This window comes from Mauremys reevesii, linkage group 2 (genome assembly GCF_016161935.1).
Source record: "Mauremys reevesii isolate NIE-2019 linkage group 2, ASM1616193v1, whole genome shotgun sequence".
NCBI lineage: Eukaryota > Metazoa > Chordata > Testudines > Geoemydidae > Mauremys > Mauremys reevesii.
The window spans coordinates 80,875,561-80,896,280 of NC_052624.1; the positions used below are offsets into that span (position 1 = coordinate 80,875,561).

The 20,720-nt window shown below is 42.5% G+C and overlaps 1 protein-coding gene across 1 annotated transcript in view; it reads right to left on the reverse strand.

The window, feature by feature from the left end:
* Positions 1-2,960: 2,960 nt before the first annotated feature.
* Positions 2,961-20,720, reverse strand: part of LARS2 (leucyl-tRNA synthetase 2, mitochondrial) — a 127,429-nt gene continuing 109,669 nt past the window's right edge. Inside the window, exons 20-21 of the mRNA XM_039523461.1 lie at positions 15,663-15,790; positions 2,961-5,590 (exon numbers count right to left, since the gene is read on the reverse strand). Of these exons, the coding sequence (XP_039379395.1) occupies positions 5,411-5,590; positions 15,663-15,790 (308 nt within the window). The 3' untranslated portion in view covers positions 2,961-5,410. The remainder of the gene's footprint in view (positions 5,591-15,662; positions 15,791-20,720) is intronic.

The following is a 20,720-nucleotide window of genomic DNA, read 5'->3' on the forward strand; positions in this document are numbered from 1 at the left end:
TAGGTCACGGGTATTTCTGTGAAGAGGGATGATCAGACCCTGAGCTAGCAAAGGGTCTATGAGCTAATGGGAGGGTGCATCTGCCTTCTATGGGTTCTCATTTTGTTTCAATACTATCATTGGCCAACACTTCTGCTACAGTACAGACCTTTGATATAAAATTAGGTATGGCCATTAGTGGGAGGCACCAAAGAGAGTGGGAGAAAAAGCATCTATCCTGAAAACCTGTGCGTAAAACTCAAAATAGGTAAAAATAAAATGAAGGATGTTGACTCCCTTCTATAGGTTACCCTAAAACAGACATATAAAATGACATGTGATTTTTTTCACAGTCTCTAACCAACCAGAAACAACCCTAGTGTAAGATACAATGAAGCTTTCACTAAAGCACTATACACTGCAAATCTCTCTAGGAATGAACAATTGGCAAAGTGCTACTTAACATTCTTTCCAGTTCATGTTGATTGTAAAAGGTTTAGAGAAAGACCATGGCTTTCTGGGAGGCTTTACACTGAAAAGAGAAGACACAAAGGCTTACACTTTATGAGCTTCATTATGGGCAGAATTCCTCCTATGGGGAGGAACCCCCCCTTCCCAAGTTCTTTATAAAGGCAAATAAAAAATGGTGTTAGCCAGGTGTTTTGGCTCTGAGGCATTGTTTAAAAAGCTAATAAACAAGAGTTAACTGCATTTGCTTTTTAATCAGATCTCCTTTTTGGAGTCAGCTGAGGGGCCTGGAAAAATAAGCGCTTTCCCAAGAGTGTTCTAGCATAGATTTTTGTTTCAAGTATGGCTGAGACATGTTTATAGAATGGTGTTAGCGCATGACCTAGGCTGTAACAGCCTTCTCTAACATGGTTTGAAACCATGTTGCCTCATCCACATGTTAAAACCAAGTATTCAAATCCCTTGATCATGCTAGCCAGACAGTCATGTTTAATAACTATGCTTAAACATTCTTTAATCCATCTATGGGTTTTATACAGCTGCCCATAACTGCAGTATTTGAGCACCTTCCATGTGAAATCAACAGCAAAGGCCCTGGTGGACTTCATGGAATCTCTGACACTTCTCCCTTTTTGGGGTAAAAACTCAGGGGGGGCCATGTTGGGGATTTTAGGTATAAGGAGGTTTCAATGTTTAACTTTTTTAAAACTCAAAAGTTAACTTTAGAAACACAGGAACTGCCCGATGGGATCAGACCATGTTCCATCTTGACCTGTATCGTCTGACAGTGACCAGCTACAGATACTTCAGAGGAAGGTGCAAGAAACATTATTATGGATAATTTACCCATCGGGGAAATTTCTTCCGACCCCCTCAGTTAGAAGTTGTCTTATACCTTTAATCATCAGGGATTAGGTGTAGGTATACATAATCCTGCCTCAGTGCAGGTGAATGGACTAGATGACTTCTTGAGGACCCTTCCAGCCCTACATTTCTATGATTGTATCACTTTCAAACTTTAGGGCTAGTCTACACTTACCAGCCAGGTCGACACGGTGAGTTCGACTTCTCGGAGTTCGAACTATCGTGTCTAATCTGGACGCGATAGTTCGAACTCCGGAAGCGCCAGGGTCGACTCCGGTACTCCACCACTGCAAAAGGCGGTGGCGGAGTCGACCTTGGAGCCCCGAACTTCGATTCCGCGGCGTCTGGACGGGTGAGTAGTTCGAACTAGGGTACTTCGAATTCACCTACGCTATTCACGTAGCTGAACTTGCGTACCCTAGTTCGACCCCCGCTCTTAGTGTAGACCTGCCCTTAGTAAAGTAACTCTTTATCCATATAAATGTCCAGAATTTTTTAATTCCACTGAATTCTTGACCTTATTTTGGGGCAATAAGTTCCACTATCTAATTTTCCATTAATAAAAACATTGCATAAAACAGTTTTAAAATATGCTGTCTTCTAATGTCACCGAATGTCCATTTGTTCTTGTACAGGTTTCTCATTAAGCAGTAGGATACTGAAAATTTTCCTTGCAGTGTCACTTTTCTATTTGATTGTTATGCACTGTACTGGGTGTATCTCTCACTGGGTATATAGCTAGTCTCCCAGTGACCAAGCCTTCTCTTGATCATCACTTGCATGGAATAATGATAGGGATACCATATCCATTTAAGTATGTATGACTAGCATAATGCCATTCACATGATCCACCACTGAGAAGAATAGATTTCAAAATCTCATACTATTTAAGATTGTAAGCTTTGGGGCAGGGACTGCCTGTTTTGTACAGGGCCTAGACCAGTGGGGCTCAGTTGGGGTATCTATTTGCTACTGTAAAACAAATAATTTCTAAAGAAATGTAGAAGAGGTGGATTAGGAAAGGCTAATAAATAAATACCACACAGAGTTACTTTAGACAAGTAAGATACCACTTGGCAGTCTGTGTTGTCAATATCAGTCCAGTCTAGGCATATTAATATAGAAACAAACTTGTGATACACAACTGTCATAAGACAAATAAAATGGTGCTGGTTAGAAGCATGTTAACTTTATGAAAAGTTTCAACAGCTGCCATAGGCTAAACCCAAAGCACTTCAGCTGACAGCCGCACAGCTTTCAAATACACAATCCAATATGGGATTAGGCTATGTCAGGCTCTCCACATCTTCTTCTCTCCCCCGCTTATTTTTTCAGAACTTTATTCCATCATCGAGACCACGCTAGAAACCAAGTTGTGACTCACTGTCAAAATGCAGCCGTGACTTGCCATATTTCTTGCACAACTGGCTATAATGACTTTTTTTTTTTAAGATAGAGGAAAACATTGTTCCTTATTATATGTGTATGCATTGCAACGTGAAATATACAATTCACTTCTTCATCCTGGAAGAGCAAATACACTCCTGTCTAACAGCAATAAAGACTGTTGTCTGCTGCTGAAACTGGCAGTTACTGCAGCCCTCCTTAAAAGGCACACAGATTTGTTGATCTTATTGCATTTTTCTTCCTCCTAGTAAATGAGGAGGGTTTCTATTTACAGAAGCATAACACCTCCCACATCCATGAAAAACTCTTCAAAACTGTTGCCTAAGGATTTTGTAAATGTTTACACAGAAAAAGCAAGACTGCTGTGAGTTCCAAATGATAGTTTAAAAGGCTTCTTTATTAGTCCTTATAGGGGCATCTGAGTTTTAAGAATTTATAACAACATGTATAACAGACAGACATTGGAATTAAACTGGTTTTAATTTTCAGCTGATGCCTATGTTTGACTGCCTGGCTAGATACATTTCTTTATGGCTAGGATTTTTAAAGAATTACATTACAAAGAAAAGATCTTCATTGTAAATATGCCAACTGTGCCAAATTCCCTTGGTGTTTCTCTGTTGAAAAGGACTGTTGCAAGAGAAAGCATACATCAGTATGGTCCAGTGGGCAGGGCAAGCGGCTGGGAACTAGGAGAGTTAGTTTCTGGAATTAAAAAATCAGAGACCCAAATCCTGTTTGCTAAGGTTGGAACTAGTGTGGGATTCTAACTGGATTCTAGCTGCTTGGGTGACTGACTAGGTAATGAACTTGTTTATGACTATTAAACAAGATGATTTTTCTGGTTTCTTTTCAATTTAGGAGACAGACTGTCTGGTTGATGAGTTGGCTCCAGGCTTAACAGACCTTTTTAGATGGCTAGCTGATTTTTTTGGCTGGCTTCCTAGCTGCAAAGATACCCCCTGCTTGGCTGGTTTAAAAGGCCACTTGATTCACTGCCTGTAAAGAACAAAGGTCATCGTACAGTAAACCCTGTAATTTTCTTTTTTAAGAAAACCATTCCAAATGACTGCAGTGCAGACTTGAGAATTCAAATTCCCTCTCTTCCTTTTGTTAAACAGTGTAAACATTTCCTTGTGCATATAACAGTGACGCATTGTACACACAAATGGCTGCACTGGTGCATGAGAATTACTCTGTATTTTATGAAACAATCTCATTGATTTCAGATTCCCTTAGGAACACAATTGTTTGCACATAATGAAATCCGCGGAAAAAACAAGAGTTGCCATTTGGGTTCTCACGTGAGAGCTCATCTTGAACCAAGAAAGGATGCTATGTTTGACTTCACCAGCCCTGCATTACTAGTATTTAAGTAATTCTTTTGTACAATGCGTCTGATGTGCTCGGAGATGTGGTATCTGGTGAAAACAAATTCTATTCTATTCGGAAGAAACTTTCTGTAGTTTGTAAAATCTGAAGAAGATAAATGTAAGGTGATGGAAAGCAAGCAAAAAAGGACATAGATTAAACCAGAATGTATGAAAAGTATTTTTTTATATTCTTAATTTGTCTGTCAAACATGTCTGAAGTGCACTGTCAGAGCTGTGTAAGGAAACATCCATCCTGATGGCCTTCACCAGGGGTTCTCATCCTTTTTATTTTTGCCTCCCCCCCCCCCCCCCAAAAAAAAACAAAAAACAAAACCCAACCATGCTATAAAAACTCCACTGGTTTTCTGCTTATAAAAACAGGGCCTGCGGTAGAGGGGACCAAGCAGGGCATTTGCCTGCAGCCCCATGCCAGAGGGGCCCCCACAAAGCTAAGTTGCTCAGGCTTTGGCTCCACCCCCAGTGGTGGGGCTCAGGGCCCTGGGCTTCAGCCCCAGGCAGTGGGACTTCAGCTTTCTGCCCTGGGCCTCATTGAGTCTAACACTGGCCCTACTTGGTGGACACCCTGAAACCTCTTTGAGCCCCCCCCCCCAGGGGGCTCTGGACCCCTGGTTGAGAACCACTGGCCTACACTACCCTAGCCACAATCCAGTGCTAATTGGTTCCTATAAGCACTCAATTGCACCACAACAGTGAATAAGGAATAACGCTATTTCATATTAGCGAACCCAAATGTGATCTCTATCTAGGAAGCAGAGGTGACTGGTGACACATTATGGTTTTTTGAACGTGTTGTGGAGCAAGTATTCACTACAGTCGTTTGGCTCTTTAATTATATTTACCAAAAACACTGATAGAAACAAAGTCAATTTCCTAGTAAGATACATTCTATAGATTGGCCCAGATACCCATGAACTTTAGGACACTTGAATACTGATGCAGACATCTCTAATGCCCTCTTAACTGCAGTTTCAGATTTCTCCCAAATCTTTTTTTCTTTTGCCCACTTTTCCTTACACTGCTGCCTCCTGTAGCATCCTTGCTCAGCCTGACAATATGGTGAAGTAGCTTCCTTCACTGATCAAATAGGAAACCCCAATACCTTGGCTTTTCTTTATGTTTAAATGAAGACTGACTTGACAAGGATCAGCATCAATACAGTTTTAGCCAATAAAGATTTTTCCTTTTCTCCATTGTGAAATAGATTTAAATAAGCATAATTGGTATTTTTAATGGGCTTCATTTTGAAGCATTCCATCAGCCACTCACAGGCTAGCAGCCTTAGACAACACATATTCCCATTATTCTTGCACTAGGAAGTTGATGAGGGCAGTTCTTGGAGACAGAAAGGCCTTTTTGATAGGACGTCCCTGGAGGTGTTTGATTCCGAGCTCACTTTGAAGAATTAGTTCATGGACTTCCTCAGCATTCCGGGCTACTTGGCGAGGCATACTGACTTTGCCACAAGCTTTGTTATTGATCTGGAAAACAGAGACATGACAGCAAGAACGGACTGAAGTTACTAAATTGACCCAAAGGACTTCGTATCTACACTCCAATCCACCCAGTTACACTTGTAGGAAACAATGATATCAAACCTTCTCTCTTTTTCTTTATTGACTAGAAAGAAAAAACAAATAACTCCCTAGGTACCAGAGTAGCAACCGTGTTACTCTGTATCTGCAAAAAGAGCAGGAATACTTGTGGCACCTTAGAGACTAACAAATGTATTTGAGCATAAGCTTTCATGGGCTAGAACCCACTTCATTGGATGCATGCAGTGGAAAATACAGTAGGAAGATATATATACACAGAGAACATGAAACAATGGTCATTACACAAAGTAAAACTATTTCCCCATGTTTATTCCCCCCGCCCCCCGTTCCTCACACCTTCTTGTCAACTGCTGGAAATGGGCATTTTGATTACCACTACAAAATGTTTCCCTCCCCCCTCTCCTGCTGGTAATAGCTCACCTTAACTGATCACTCTCCTTACAGTGTGTATGGTAACACCCATTGTTTCATGTTCTCTGTGTGTGTGTGTATATATATCTTCCTACTGTATTTTCCACTGCATGCATCCAATGAAGTGGGTTTTAGCTCACGAAAGCTTATGCTCAAACAATTGTGTTAGTCTCTAAAGTGCCACAAGTACTCCTGTTCCCTAGGTACCATACAGAAGGAGAGTGACTCTGATTCACAGTATATGCTCAAGGAAACTTGAAAGAATGGCAATGTGAAGTTCTCCTTTTTGAAGGCTTCTAGTATCAGCAGAATATACAACTAGGTGATATATTAAATGTTTGAGAATTGCACAAGCTGAACAAGGAGACAGCAAATCTAACTGTTTGGCAGATGGAAATTTTTGACAGTCTGCTTTAGACTTTTGCTTTGTCTTTTAAAGTACTTGAATGATAAACCACAGAGATTAAACCACATTAGTTTAAAACAAAACTTGTGACAGAGGAGATACCTCCGAAAGAGATTAATCACAAACTATTTTTAAAAAACGACATCCGTTTATTAACAAGATGAGTATCCATAAAGCTAACGGCAACTGCTAGGAACACATCCCCTAAGAAGGTAATGCTTCATTTGTTTGGCTGCTTTACAAAGCAACCTCCGTACTGACTCCCTAGCAGCATGGCAAAAATCACACACTACTGCAGAATAACATCTACCTAGAGATTTATTTAAAATTATAAAAGGCACCTCTGGGGATGCCTTTCACCCTTTCCTCACTGCAGATCATTTCAGCCAATAAAATAGATAAAGGAAGGAGAGCGGACATCCCTACTGAGCTCCTCCTCCCAATTTAAAACCAGGAGATTCATGACCACAAAAGCTGTCAGATTTGTATGTAACATTTTAATGTAATTAATGAAATCAACCCCAATCCTAAATTATATCAAGTAAGGTTTTTAGATATTTTTATTTAGTTTAACCAAATTACTTCCCTGTAGGAATGGGGAAGGCCAGTGTAGGTGGTGCAGATCTTTATCCTTTGGATCAAAAAGTAACATTTTCCATGGAATTTGGACTGGAGCTTGTGTGAAAACTTTTCTGGCCACTGCATTTTATCAAGGATATTAGTATACAGTACAGCTACTGCAAACCAGGAGGAGGGGGAGAGGTGGATCCCAGGTTTTGTAAAAGGAAATGATTTGTGCAATTCTTAATGACAGAAGTGGGGGATACTTACTGTAACTGGAGGTTGTTTGAAATGTGTGGTCTCTATCTGTATTCCACACATGGGTATGCATGCGCACCATATGCCTGATCCAGAAATTCTTCAAAGTAGTATCCATTGACCCACACATGTATAATAATATATAGAGATATACCTATTGCATAGAACTGGAAGGGACTCTGAAAGGTCATTAAGTCCAGCCCCCTGCCTTCACTAGCAGGACCAAATACTGATTTTGCCCTAGATCTCTAGGTGGCCCCCTCAAGGATTGAACTCACAACCCTGGGTTTAGCAGGCCAATGCTCAAACCACTGAGCTATCCCTCCCCCCAGTACAGTAGTTCTTGTGCTCCTGACTGAGGATGTAGGAGGTAGTGTGGGCCAACACCTCTCTAGTTCCTCTTCTCACCGCAAATCCAACAAGATCTAGGGGATGGAGGGCAGGTAGTCGAATACAGATAGGGACCACAAATCTCAAAGAATCTCAAAGTTACAGTAAGTAACCTCCACTATTTCTTTGAGTGCTGGTCCCTATGTGTATTCCACATGTGGGTGATTTGCAAGCAGTGTTCAGATTGAAGGTGGGTGTAAGGAAGCCGGTATCAAAGATGCTCACAATACTGATCATACAGCTGCATCCGCAACTGAAACAAACTACAGCGTAGCGTGTTGTGAACATGTTGACAAAACTCCAGGTGGCCATCCTGCAGAGGTCCTGCAGCAGGACATCAGATAAGGATGCTGTGGAGGCAGCTTGTGCTTGTGTGGCGTGAGCTGTGCCACCCCAGGAGGAAGAAGTTTTGCCATGTTGTAATGCTCTAAGATGTATCCTGAAACCCACTTAGAAACCCTCTGGGAGGATATGGCTTGCCCACGCAATCCCTCTGCTATGGCGATAAACAGTCTCAGTGATTTCCTAAAGGGTTTGGTTCTTTGCAGGTAGAACACCAGGGCATGTTGAACATCCAGGGAGTGAAGTCTCTTGTCTTCAGAGGAAGCATGGGATTTTGGAAAAAATATAGTTAAGTGTATCATTTGATTGATATAGAACTCAAACAACCTTGGGAAGAAATATGGGGTATAGATGGAGAAAAACCTTTTCTGTGTGAAACACTGTATAAGGAGGATCTGCCATGATGGTTCTGAACTCGCTGACTCTCCTGGCCGAAGTGATAGCCACTAAGAATACCACCTTCATGGATAAGCGGGTCATGGCATGACACCATAGGATGGATCTGTGAGTGTCAAGAGGACAAGGTTAAGGTCCCGTTGAGGTGTAAGTTTAAGGCCTGGTGCAAAAGAGCAGATCTTTCATAAGTCAGACTGTAGCAGGGTGAGTAAAGATGGAGCATCTTTCCACCAGAGGAGGAAGGCACTTATTGCTGGTAGGTGTACTCACAGTGAGTGAGACCTGAAGTCTTCAGGCACAGGAGATAGTCTAGGACAATCAGGATGCTTAAGGTGTCTGTAGAGTGTTGGTGGAGTTGTGCCCAGGTTGAAAAGCATCTCCATTTGGCCACATAGTAGGTTCTAGTAAAGTTCTTTGTGCTTTGGTTAAGGAACTTCTGAATGGGGAACGAGCATGAGTGTTCTATTTTCAATGCCCATCCAAACACCAGGCTGTGAGGTGGAGTGAGTCTGGATTGGGATGCTTGATTTCCACCCCCCATCCTGTGTTGGGAGATCTGGGAATGGGGTGGATCCTGTTTGGTGGGTGGACAGACATTGTTAGAAGTTCTGTGAAAGCAGAACTGTCTGGGCCAGTAGAATGCTAGGAAAAAGATGTTGGCTCTGTCTCGACGTATCTTCCCCATGATTTGTGAAAGCAGGAAAATGGGAGGAAAGGCATATCTGAGGCCATTCGTCCAAGACAGTACGAGAGCCTCACCTGGGGAGCCACGTCCCATGGCTCCTCTGGAACAATATAGCAGGGACTTTCAGTGCACATGGGACGCAAAGAGGTCCCATAGGGGAGTACCCCATTGTGTGAACATCTTCGGCCGAGGGGGGGGAGGAGCACTCAGGCCTCCGGCTGACCTGGGGCTCCTCTGGCTGAGGGGGCGCTTGGGGCTCTTCCAGACGGGAATGGGGGGCAGGTTGGGGGCTCTGGCCATGGGTCAGGGGACATGTGGGCAAAGGGGCAGAGCCGATGCTAGCCACCCCGAAGGGGGGCTCCACTCACTGCCCACGTGTCTCACCTAGACAGTATAGGCACTGTTGATGTTCATCACTGATGGAGACAGAGTGAGGGCAGGAGAAACAATTTTTGAATCCTGGGACTTCGGGCACAGTCCCAGAGCTGGGGAGGGGTTGCCCAGCTGGGGAAAAGATATATCCTAGACTAACTATAACTTTAACTACTAACTACTAAGCTAAAATATATAACTATTTACAAATATTGTCTTTCTTTGCATATAACCTACTGAAGGAGGACAAGATTATGCCTCGGGCCATGTAGTGGTAAGAAGGAACTGGAGAGGCGTCGACCCGCACTGCCTTGTATACCTTTGGTCAGGAGCATGAGGAGAACTACTTCACATGTGCGACTGAGCCAATGAACACTGCTTTGAAGAATTTTCAAACTCAGGTGCATGGTGCACGTACTTACCCAACTGCAACATACACATAGGGACCAGCACCCGAAGAAGACCACCACCACCACACATTCATATCTCTATTTCAGATTTTACGGGTCATAAAAACCTGTTTACACATGCCTACTTTGTTAAATGCGTAATCAGAGAATTCACTCCCATTAACAAAGTTACTAGAAACGACATACCACGGGTAGTGTAAAGATGCTCATTCTGTAACATAATATCCTTTTAAATAGAGAGATCCAATGACTATATTATTGTATAATGCGCTCTAAACAAAACCTCACTATTGTAATGATTATTGTATTGTCTCTTATTTACATGACTAAGATTTATAAACCTGTTGACACTTTCTAAATAAAGACAAAGTTAAAAAAACACAACCCAACTCCGTCTATACATTAGACCTTACTCTAACTCCTTATATGAAGCACCCCGTTAGATTTCAGCCATACGCTACATTTTATTGTAGCTTTTATGAAAAAATCTGCAAAAGCTGTTCATCAGACTATTTCTTTTTGGCAGGGGGCTGCAGAAGATGCTCCATTGATGAAACATTCCAAAGAAAAAGTATAATGTCAAAATTAGTAGAGTGCTGAAAAAAACACAGGGAGACTGGCTGGCTCATGAGATTCCTAATAGGATATAAAGCCTTTTACTACTAGGTCAACAGTTCAAATCTATCCCAGGTTAGCTGTGGCTGATGAGATGGTAACATCTGATGCTGTTCACTGTCCTATGAGAAATGGGTTAACAAGTCTCAGTATTATTTCCAGTTGGCAGATGTCCACAGTGCAATAACTATCAAAACCCTCATACTTGGTGCCAGTCTTGGCAGAGAAGCCACAGGACTGAATGAATATGACAAATGGATTATCTTTTCACTCCCACAAGTGGTCCCTCCAGTCAGGGCAGAGAAACATAGGCAAACTTGCACTGCAGCTGCCAACGTTGTCAGTCCTGACCTACCATATCCTTGCTATTTGTGGCTGGGGCAGAGCTTGCAAATTATGCCAAACTGCAGTTTGGTTTTGTGATGTCACCAAATATTTACAAAATGGTTTTCTTCACCACCTGATGTGAAAGGCTTGTGTATTAACTCTGTTATTAAAATACAATCTTCAGAACATCCACCACCTTCAACAAGCACTCTAGTCATATTTAAAAACAAAACAAAATATCAGATTGTCAGCCGTACCCTTGTCAACTACTATGATTAGTCACTTTTCTCTAGCCTTCAATGGGCTAATATAGCTCATATCTGCTTCAGGTAGAAGTGTCGGGACCAGAAATCCAGGGTGAAAATATTTTGTTTGTGCACCAAGTACATCCTGTGTTACTGAAAAATCTACTTCAGTGTGACCTTCAAGAGGGGACAAAAACTGTGCTTGTGTCCCTTTTTGCTTCTTTATAACGAAAGAAGCTGTCAATTTCCTTTCTGTTACTTTTTTACATTAGAAATTCTGGATGTCATCTACTTGGGAAGATTCTTCAGGGATTGAAGCCTAGTGAAACAACGATTCTGCAAAAGATTGAACTGAGCAATTAGAGGGAGAAGACCTTTAAGTCAGACTTCCCTACTTTTTTTTTTTTTAACACCTATCTGACTCCAATCCATTAACACCTGCAATAAAGCAGTACAATAAGCAGACAAAAAAAAAATCATAAACGAGCTTTAAAAAAAAATCCTTTGCAGGACTAGAATTCTGAACAATTCTGCAGGCACTGATATGTGAGGAACTCTACTTGTGTGTGTTTGCAGGATCAGAGCCTAAGTGTCTAAAGAAATAAATCATTCTGTTGTTCCTTTCTAATTCATTGAGCTGACACACCACAGTGGGTAGTTCCAGATATTTTTTTACAATGCCAAATGGTATGATGTAATGTAAGGGTGGGCAAAGTGCAGCTCTACAATAATGCCTGGGCCAGCAGAAATGCACACATACTGTACAGTGCATCTAAGCCTTTCTCCTGCAGGTAATCTAAGGTGTAGCAACTGTTTCTTTTTGCCAGGCTCTTAAAAGGAACTGCTCTCTGTTTTCTAATTCACCTACTCCCCTTGGCTCAGAGAAGGCTTTAACATAAGAGATAGTAAATCAACGTGTGCTGCTTCAGGCACATAGACTGTTCCGTCTCTCTAAAAGACCTGAATTCAGGTTAGGCTGAGGGCACATTTTACTGGGCCCACTCTGGGAATTTTTTACACCCTCATTTGTTTTTAAATGGAATATAGAGGGTTCAATAATGCTGACCATTGACAAAAGGACTCACCATACAACATCCTGGAAAACAAAGACTAGCCTGGCATTTTGCTGGATGGCATAAACAACAGAATGAGAAAGGTAAACAAAGGTTGTAATGGTCCCCTACGTCCCCCCCTTAGGCTTCTTTTCTAAACCAAACATGGACTTTTTTTTTATTTTTTTTAAACTTTTCCTCATAGGTCAGATTTTCTAAATCGTTTAGCATCTTTGTTGCTCTCCTTTGGACACTCTCCAATTTGTTCACATCTTTCTTAAAGTATGGTGCCCAGAACTGGACACAGTACTCCAGCTGTGGGTCTCACCAGTGCCAAATACAGCAGGACAATTACCTCCCGTGTCTTAGATACATCACTCCTCTTAATACACCCAGAATATTAGCCTTTTTCACAGCTGCATCATCGACTCATATTCAATTTGTGATCCACTATCACCCCAAGATCATTTTCAGCAGTACCACCACCTAACCAGTTATTCCCCATTTTGTAGTTGTGCATTTCATTTTTTCATCCTAAATCAAGTACTTTGTACTGATTTTGAAGGTGAGGTGTGTATTTGTTTATCTTTTTTGTAATTTTCAGCAAAGTCTTTTTAACTGTTTTTGAGTTACGGATGAATGAAAGAACCATACTTTTGCCATTGTAAACCATTTTAATTATTTCTTTTTAAAATAGGACTATAGCAAAAATTGTAGTCTGAAGTTTTTGCCCACTTGGCATTATGGACTTTCCTTTGTTTGAAGAACAAAATGAGAAACCATAAGCAACTGAAAGATTTTGCTAAGCCAGGGCGGGCAAACTTTTTGGCCTGAGGGCCGCATCAGGTTTCCAAAATTGTATGGAGGTCTGGTTAGCGGAGGCTGTTCCTCCCCAAACAGCCAGGTGTGGCCCGGCCCCGCCCCCTATCTGATCCCTTCTGCTTCTTGCCCCCTGACGGCCCCCCTGGAACCCCTGCCCCATCCAACCACCCCTTTTCTCTGTCCCCTGACTGCCCCTGGAATCCCTGCCCCTGACTGCCCCCCACCACCCCATCCAACCGTCCTCTCATTCCTGACTGCCTCCTCGGGACCCCTGCCCCCATTCAACCCCCCCGTTCCCTGCCCTTTGACCACCCCAAACCCTTATCCACACCCCTGCCCCCTGACCACCACCCCAAACTTCCCTACCCTCTATCCAACCTCCCCACTCCCTGCCCCCTTACCGTGCTGCCTGAAGCACCGGTGGCTGGTGGAGCTACAGCCGCACTGCTCAGAGCGTTAGGACAGGCAGCCGCGCCGCCTGGCTGGAGCCAGCCATGCCACCACGCAGCACAGATCACTGGGTCAGGCCAGGCTCTGCAGCTGCACTGCCCCAGGAACTCGCAGCCCCGCTGCCCAGAGCATTGCACCGGCGGGGGAGCGAGCTGGGGCTGCAGGTGAGGGTCTGGGGGGCTAGCCTCCCAGGGCAGGAGCTCAGGGGCTGGGCAGGAGGGTCCTGTGGGCTGGATGTGGCCTGCAGGCTGTAGTTTGCCCACCTCTGTTCTAAGCATTTGCTAAGGATTTTAGCAGAACTAAAGGCATCATATCACATTCTGCCCACCTGGATCAACCAGGGGCTCAGGCAAGGACAAGAGATTTTGGTCTCGGTCTGTTAACAGAACAATTTGCATGAGGAAGACTATAACCAAAGTCTTCATTGTCTTTTTCAATGTGAAGAGACAGTTGTCACAATGCAAAATGATAATAAAACTGTCCACTGCTAAACTATAATGGCAAAAACTGAGAAACTCATGCATCCTGAACCCTGTTCACCCATATGAGGTGAGGACTTAAGTATATTTATGTTCACTCACATGCTACCACTACTCTGGCAATTTTCCTCCTTTTCCTTTTTTGAAAATAAACAAGGATTTTTAATCCAGCCCTCAAATTAACATCAGCGTAAGGCTGTACAGTTAACAACAGACAGGCGTTTTACAGAAGTTAAGATTCCAACCATAACATTAACTTAGCTGCACTGTAAATATATCTAGTACTTTCTCATTCTGTTGTCCAGGTTAAATGTGTAGAGGAACAAATTATTGTTCAGGTTGCAAAATGTATATCATAAAATCTGAAAGATGTGCCATGTGACCAAGTTAATCTTCTTGTTAGAATTTTAACCCGTGCATTTCCTGACTTTTTTGTGAAAATAGTTGTAGAACCTTAATGTCACCTTCATCATGTTTTTCTATTTTACATACACACACCCAAATAAAATCTTTAATTACCTGATCACATACTATTTATTTTACAGATCCTGTCTTCTTCAGTGCACAGGATGGACAGAAACACAAGAGAACATCTTTACATGTAGAGTGTGTGTGTGTGTATGGGTATGTAGATCATGTAAAAAGATGCTCTCTTTCGTGCACTGAGGGAGGCAGGGGACCTGTAGACCAAATAGTCTGTGACTATATAATTAACAGTTATCATAATGCCTGTGGACAAATGGTTCTAATTATAGTTACACAGGCACCAGAAGAGCTAAGCCCGGGACTCATGGCATCCCCTCCTCCAGGCTCCAAGATCTGCAACTGTTCCCCTAAAGGCTAAAGAGGCAGTTGCTGCTGCTGTGTCACAAGCCGGAGTTAAAGCTTTGTTGGGTCTGGGAACATGCTGAGTGCAGTCAGGAGGTTCCAGAGATTTTAGTAACAAGCTATATTGATCACATGCAAATGGCAACTTCCAGAGGCTCATAACTTGGACAACTCTGGATGGACTTTCATGGGGACAGCAAAAGGCACCTCTCTCTCTCTGACCCTGGGCCTACTTCCTTACCAAATTCCAAGGTCTTGCTGCAAAGCATGAAGGTGCTATAGGTCTGCAAAACACAACTGGAAAAAAAACTGAACACTGGCAGAACTACTTTATTTCCTCATTCCTGAAAACAGTTAATCATGTTTTGCTGAAATCTGCCAAAATATGTCAGCCTGAGGTAGAGACCAAACATGGAAAATTATAGCCCAGACAAAGTCTGGCTAAGTTACAAGCAACTCAAAACAGGGTCTTACAATGGTAAGTGTTAGGTAACCTTAACGATAGGCAGAGCAGCCAGTTTTGCCTATAAATATACACTTTTGTATAGATACATCATCATCATCATCAAGGGATTAAGAGATTAAAAATATGTAGGGGCCCCTTAGCTGATATGTTCATAATTTCTGCTTCGGACTCATTCAGCTTTGCTCTGGAGTCCCTGTCCTCAACTGTGCATAAGTCAAACCTCTTAGAGTAGTGCTATCCACAATCATACAGTTATCTCTATACTTTTTTATTCTTGGTTTCTCTTGCAAGACCACTTCACTTATTCATCTGAGCAGTCTTCCAAATTAAGCAACACAATTCTAACTTTAGCTTTCATTCTTTCTAACCTAGCATTGAGTCAATCAGCAATGTAAAACCTCATCTGTCGTCCTCAAGAACAAAACTAGCAGCTAATAATGCATTCATTGACCACTGCTGAAACTCAGCTTGTAAACTCTTACCAGAACAGACATCTCTATGATATCTGGTTGCTGGAGGTATTCTGGGTCCACTCTGGGCCAGGACTGATGCAGCACATCATCATCCCATTTATGATACGTAGAAAGTTTATTCTGCACATGTGCCAAACCTACAACATAAAATTGATAAATTGCTGATCATACTTTAACTAGAACATTAAATCTTTTGAGTTTCATAAATATGTCAAAAGACTGCTTAATTTAAATCTTGTCTAAAGCAAATGCACTGGGAGGAAATAATATGGTTTAGTTTAGCATACAGCATATTATAAACAAAAAGATACACACCATTCAGTGCTTTGAAGGGGATTTTCTTATATAATGTACAGGGATTCAAATGTGACTGCTTTTCAGATTATGGTTAGAGCTCCAAAACGTCTGTTACTTTGCCATAAAGCACAGCTATAGAAGGCCAAAACTTACTCTGTTTTGTTACACACAAAAAACTTTAATCTTTAATCTTATAGCTAGGGCCCTACCAATTTCACAGCCATGAAAAGTGCATCATGGATCATGAAATAAGCCCTTCCCCGTGAAATCCAATCTTCCCCTGCTGCTCTGAGCGCCTGAGCCAGGGGGCTCCTAGTTCTGCCCATCCCCTGCACAGCCGCTCTCGGGGGAAGCTCAGACCCACCTCCACCTCTGGGAACCTCCTGCACCTTCAGGAAGCTCCGCGGTTGCTGCTTTCAGAGTCCAGCTTTGCAGGCAGCACAGAAGTGAGGGTGGCAATCCTGTGACCCACCGACAACAGGTTTGCGACCCCCACACAATCCCTTTTTGGGTCGGGACCCCCAGGGTTACAACAACGTGAAATTTCAGATTTAAACATCTGAAAACGTGAAATCTACCTATTTACAAATCCTGTGGCTGTGAAATTGACCATAATGGACTGTGAATTTGGTAGGGCCCTATTTATAGCCAGTCAACTCTCTGAACTCTTCACAACTGCAACTACTTCTTGTTTAAATCATTGCTTAATCTCAATCTCACAACATATTCAATATGATATTTTTCACATTTAAGTCACTAACCCGCACTGTGGCTCTGTTTCCCCATCTGTAAAATGCTGTATACCATTATTTGCAAGGCTACGTAACAAATTTCTGTAAAGTGGTTTGAGACTCTCAAATGAAAGGCTCTACAGAATGTAAGTATAAACATTATTGCACTCTTTCACACTCCTTGAAATGTGTTACATTTTGATTTTGTCTACTGCTACAGGCTAGCTTTCTACAAATGCTTCCCTTTTTATCAGACAGACTTCACTCTCTCACAAAATACAAGACAACCAATTGCAGCTCTTCAGTGTAAGTCATCAGTAGATAGAAGGAAACAGTACTGAAATCACTCTTTCATGGAATGAACATTTAATATGGAAATAAAATGATTTAATTTACTCCTGTTGCAGGATGAAATAAAAACACCAATTTCAGTGAACTTGAATATCTACAAAAATATTTGAACATGAAACTGATGCTTGTGTTTCTCATAAAATCAAGGAATTTTCAGATTAAATATACATCATGTATTTCAACGAGATAACATAATTCTGAATGTTTTCTTAAACTAAAACTCCAATCAGAATTGCAAATCCATAGCAACTGATCAGACATGTAGTTGAAAATGCGCATATCTTGTCAACACACAGTTACAAACTCAAGGTGAAAAAGAGGTCAAAGACACATGTGTGTCTTCAGTGACTCAAACAATAGAGTAAGGAAAAACAATAGTCTCAGGGTACGTCTACACTACGGGACTATTCCGAATTTGCATAAACCGGTTTTGTAAAACAGATTGTATAAAATCGAGTGCGCGCAGCCACACTAAACACATTAAATCGGTGGTGTGCGTCCACGGTCTGAGGCTAGCATCGACTTCTGGAGCGTTGCACTGTGGGTAGCTATTCCGTAGCTATCCCATAGTTCCCGCAGCCTCCCCCGCCCCTTGGAATTTCCGGGTTGAAATCCCAGTACCTGATGGGGCAAAAATCATTGTCGCAGGTGGTTCTGGGTAAATGTCGTCAGTCACTCCTTCCTCTGGGAAAGCAACGGCAGACAAGCATTTCGCGCCTTTTTTCCCTGGATTGCCCTGGCAGATGCCATAGCATGGCAATCATGGAGCCTGTTTTGCCTTTTGTGACTGTCACCGTATGTGTACTAGATGCCGCTGACAGAGGCGATTCAGCAGCGCTACACAGCAGCATGCTGACACAGGCGATTCAGCAGCGCTACACAGCAGCATGCTTTTGCTTTTGCATGACAGCAGATGGTTACCAGCCATACTGCACCATCTACCAATCCATAAATTGGTAAAAAGATGATCATGGCTACCAGTCGTTTTGCACCATTTGCTGCTGTCATAAGTGCCCCTGGCTGCTCTTAGCCAGGGGCGCAAAAGCCAAAATTGGGAATGACTCCCTAAGTCAATCCCTCCTTTTTGGTATCTAAAAATAGAATCAGTCCTGCCTAGAATATGGGCAAGTGTACTAGAGAACCACTGTATCAGAGAGCACAGCTGCTCTGTGTCAGATCCTGCAGAAATTATGAGCTGTATGCTATTCACAGGGGGTGCTCCTGCAACAACCCCACCTGTTGATTCCATTCTTCCCCCAGCCTTCCTGGGCTACCGTAGCATTGTCCCCCCACTTGTGTGATGAAGTAATAAAGAATGCAGGAATAAGACACACTGACTTGTTAGTGAGAAATGAGTGGAAGGCAGCCTCCAGCTGCTATGATAGTCCAGACAGGACAGTAAGGAGCGTGGAGGAGAGGAGCCCAGCATCCCTCTGCTAGTCCAGGGGCAATTGAATCTTTTTTTTACACATGAAGGGTGGGGGCTGACAGAGCTCAGCCCCCTATTGCTATGATGACGATGGTTATCAGCCATACTGCACCATCTACCAGGAAAAATTAGGGCCAGGCGCCCTTGATTGACCTGATGGATGCTAGTCAGCATGGTTACCAGCCCTTTTGCACTGCCCCATGTGCCAATAGGCTGATGATGAGGACGGGTACCAGTCGTTTTGCACCATCAGCCACCCATGGCAGGGGGGGAGCAAGGATGTTGGTGTTCAGTGCTGCAGCATCGCGTCTATCTGCAGCATTCAGTAAAGATAGGATGACATGTAAAAGAGTCAAGAGAGGATTGTTTTCCCTTTCACTTCTGGAGGTGGGGGGGGGGGTGCGTAAATTGCCGAGCTATGCCCTGACCCACCACGGACACTGTGTTTGACCCTAGAAGCATTTGGAGCTCAGCCAAGAATGCAAATGCTTTTCAGAGAGACTGCAGGAACTGTGGGATAGCTTGAGTCCTCCAGTCCATGAGCGTCCATTTGATTCCTTGGCTTTCCGTTACGCTTGTCACACAGCAGTGCGCTGAGTCCCTGCTATGGCATCTGTCTGGAGATTTTTTAAAAATGTTTTTTAATTCGTCTTCTGTAACGGAGCGCTGATAGAACAGATTTGCCTGCCCTTACAGCAATCACATCCGCATGGTCCATGCAGGAGCTCTTTCTTTATTTTGATTTTTAACTGCATCGCCACACGTGCTGATCGGAGCTCCATGCTGGGCAAACAGGAAATATTCAAAAGTTCGCGGGGCTTTTCCTGTCTACCTGGCCAGTGCATCCGAGTTCAGATTGCTGTCCAGAGCGGTCAGTGGTGCACTGTGGGATACCGCCCGGAGGCCAATACCGTCGATCTGCGGCCACACTAACCCTAATCCGATATGGTAATACCGATATTAGCGCTACTCCTCTCGTTAGGGAGGAGTACAGAAACCGGTTTAAAGAGCCCTTTATACCGATATAAAGGGCCTCTTAGTGTGGACGGGTGTGGCGTTAAATCGGTTTAATGCTCCTAAAACTGGTTTAAACGCATAGTGTAGACCAGGCCTAAGATGCATTGCCCCATGAGATTTGTTGTTGTTTATGAAGTAATTAAAAAAAATACTTCACAGAGACAAAGACAGAATCCATGGTATTCCATGCATATCAGACACATTTATCATAGTGGTTAGGTAAGGCAAATGTACTGAATAAGAGCAAATGAAAGGAGAGCGAGAGTTTAACTCTCCCAAAATTAAAGTCTATCAGAAAAAAGTTGCGGACAAGCCATTTCTTTAAGTGACAGAAATATTCTAGCTATTTCCTTAATGACTCAGAAGGGGGGTGGATTGGTCAGAGTTATTTCTGATCGCAATAAGAACATGCAAGTATTTCCTAAGTGTGACAATGGAGGCTCCAATCTTGTTAAGTAAATATCTGACAAAATACTTCATTGGGGGCAAAATAAGAATGGATTTTTCTGTAACAGGAGTACTGAAACCAAGAAAACAAAATGAAAGAAATCATGGTGATGATTCATTTTCTCATTGACTTTAAAGAAGATAGCTGCTACAGATTCATCTCTTTTTGGCTTTTGCATGTACAGATGATCTCTCTTCTTTCCAAATGATCACATGCCTTGCAGAAAAACATGCATACAGGCCAGGCCACTCCTTATTTTCCTGTTTAAATGGCTTCTTCATACTATTGCAAAAATATCTTCAAAAGATCTGAGACAAGACCTAAAGAGGCAGAAACTGGGTCACCCATAATCCCTGCGGAGGCTGTCAGTCCTCATAAAATAAGCAAAAGGAAAAGATTCTTCAGTAGATACAGAATATTAATACCGCAAAAGAAACATCACTCTTTTTAAATAGATCCCTTCACAAGACATGTCACCATTTAGAAAGACTGAGCTTGTCTATATTTAAAAAAATGTGAAAAAAATCAACAGGGCTGGTTTCCGAAAATGCAGTTAGACAGGAAACCAACATGAAGGTTTCACTTACCTTGCCTGGTTGGTTTCCTGTCTTAATTCACATTCTATAAGCTCCAGAAGACAGAAAATGCAAGAATCATATTTTGTTACATAATTTCTTAACAAAACAAATAAGAATGGAGCTTTCATCATCACAATCTGGAATTGCTTGTACATTTTTAAAAACTAGCCATCAAAAATTGAAATACAGAATCATAGGTTTAGGAGGGACCGCAAG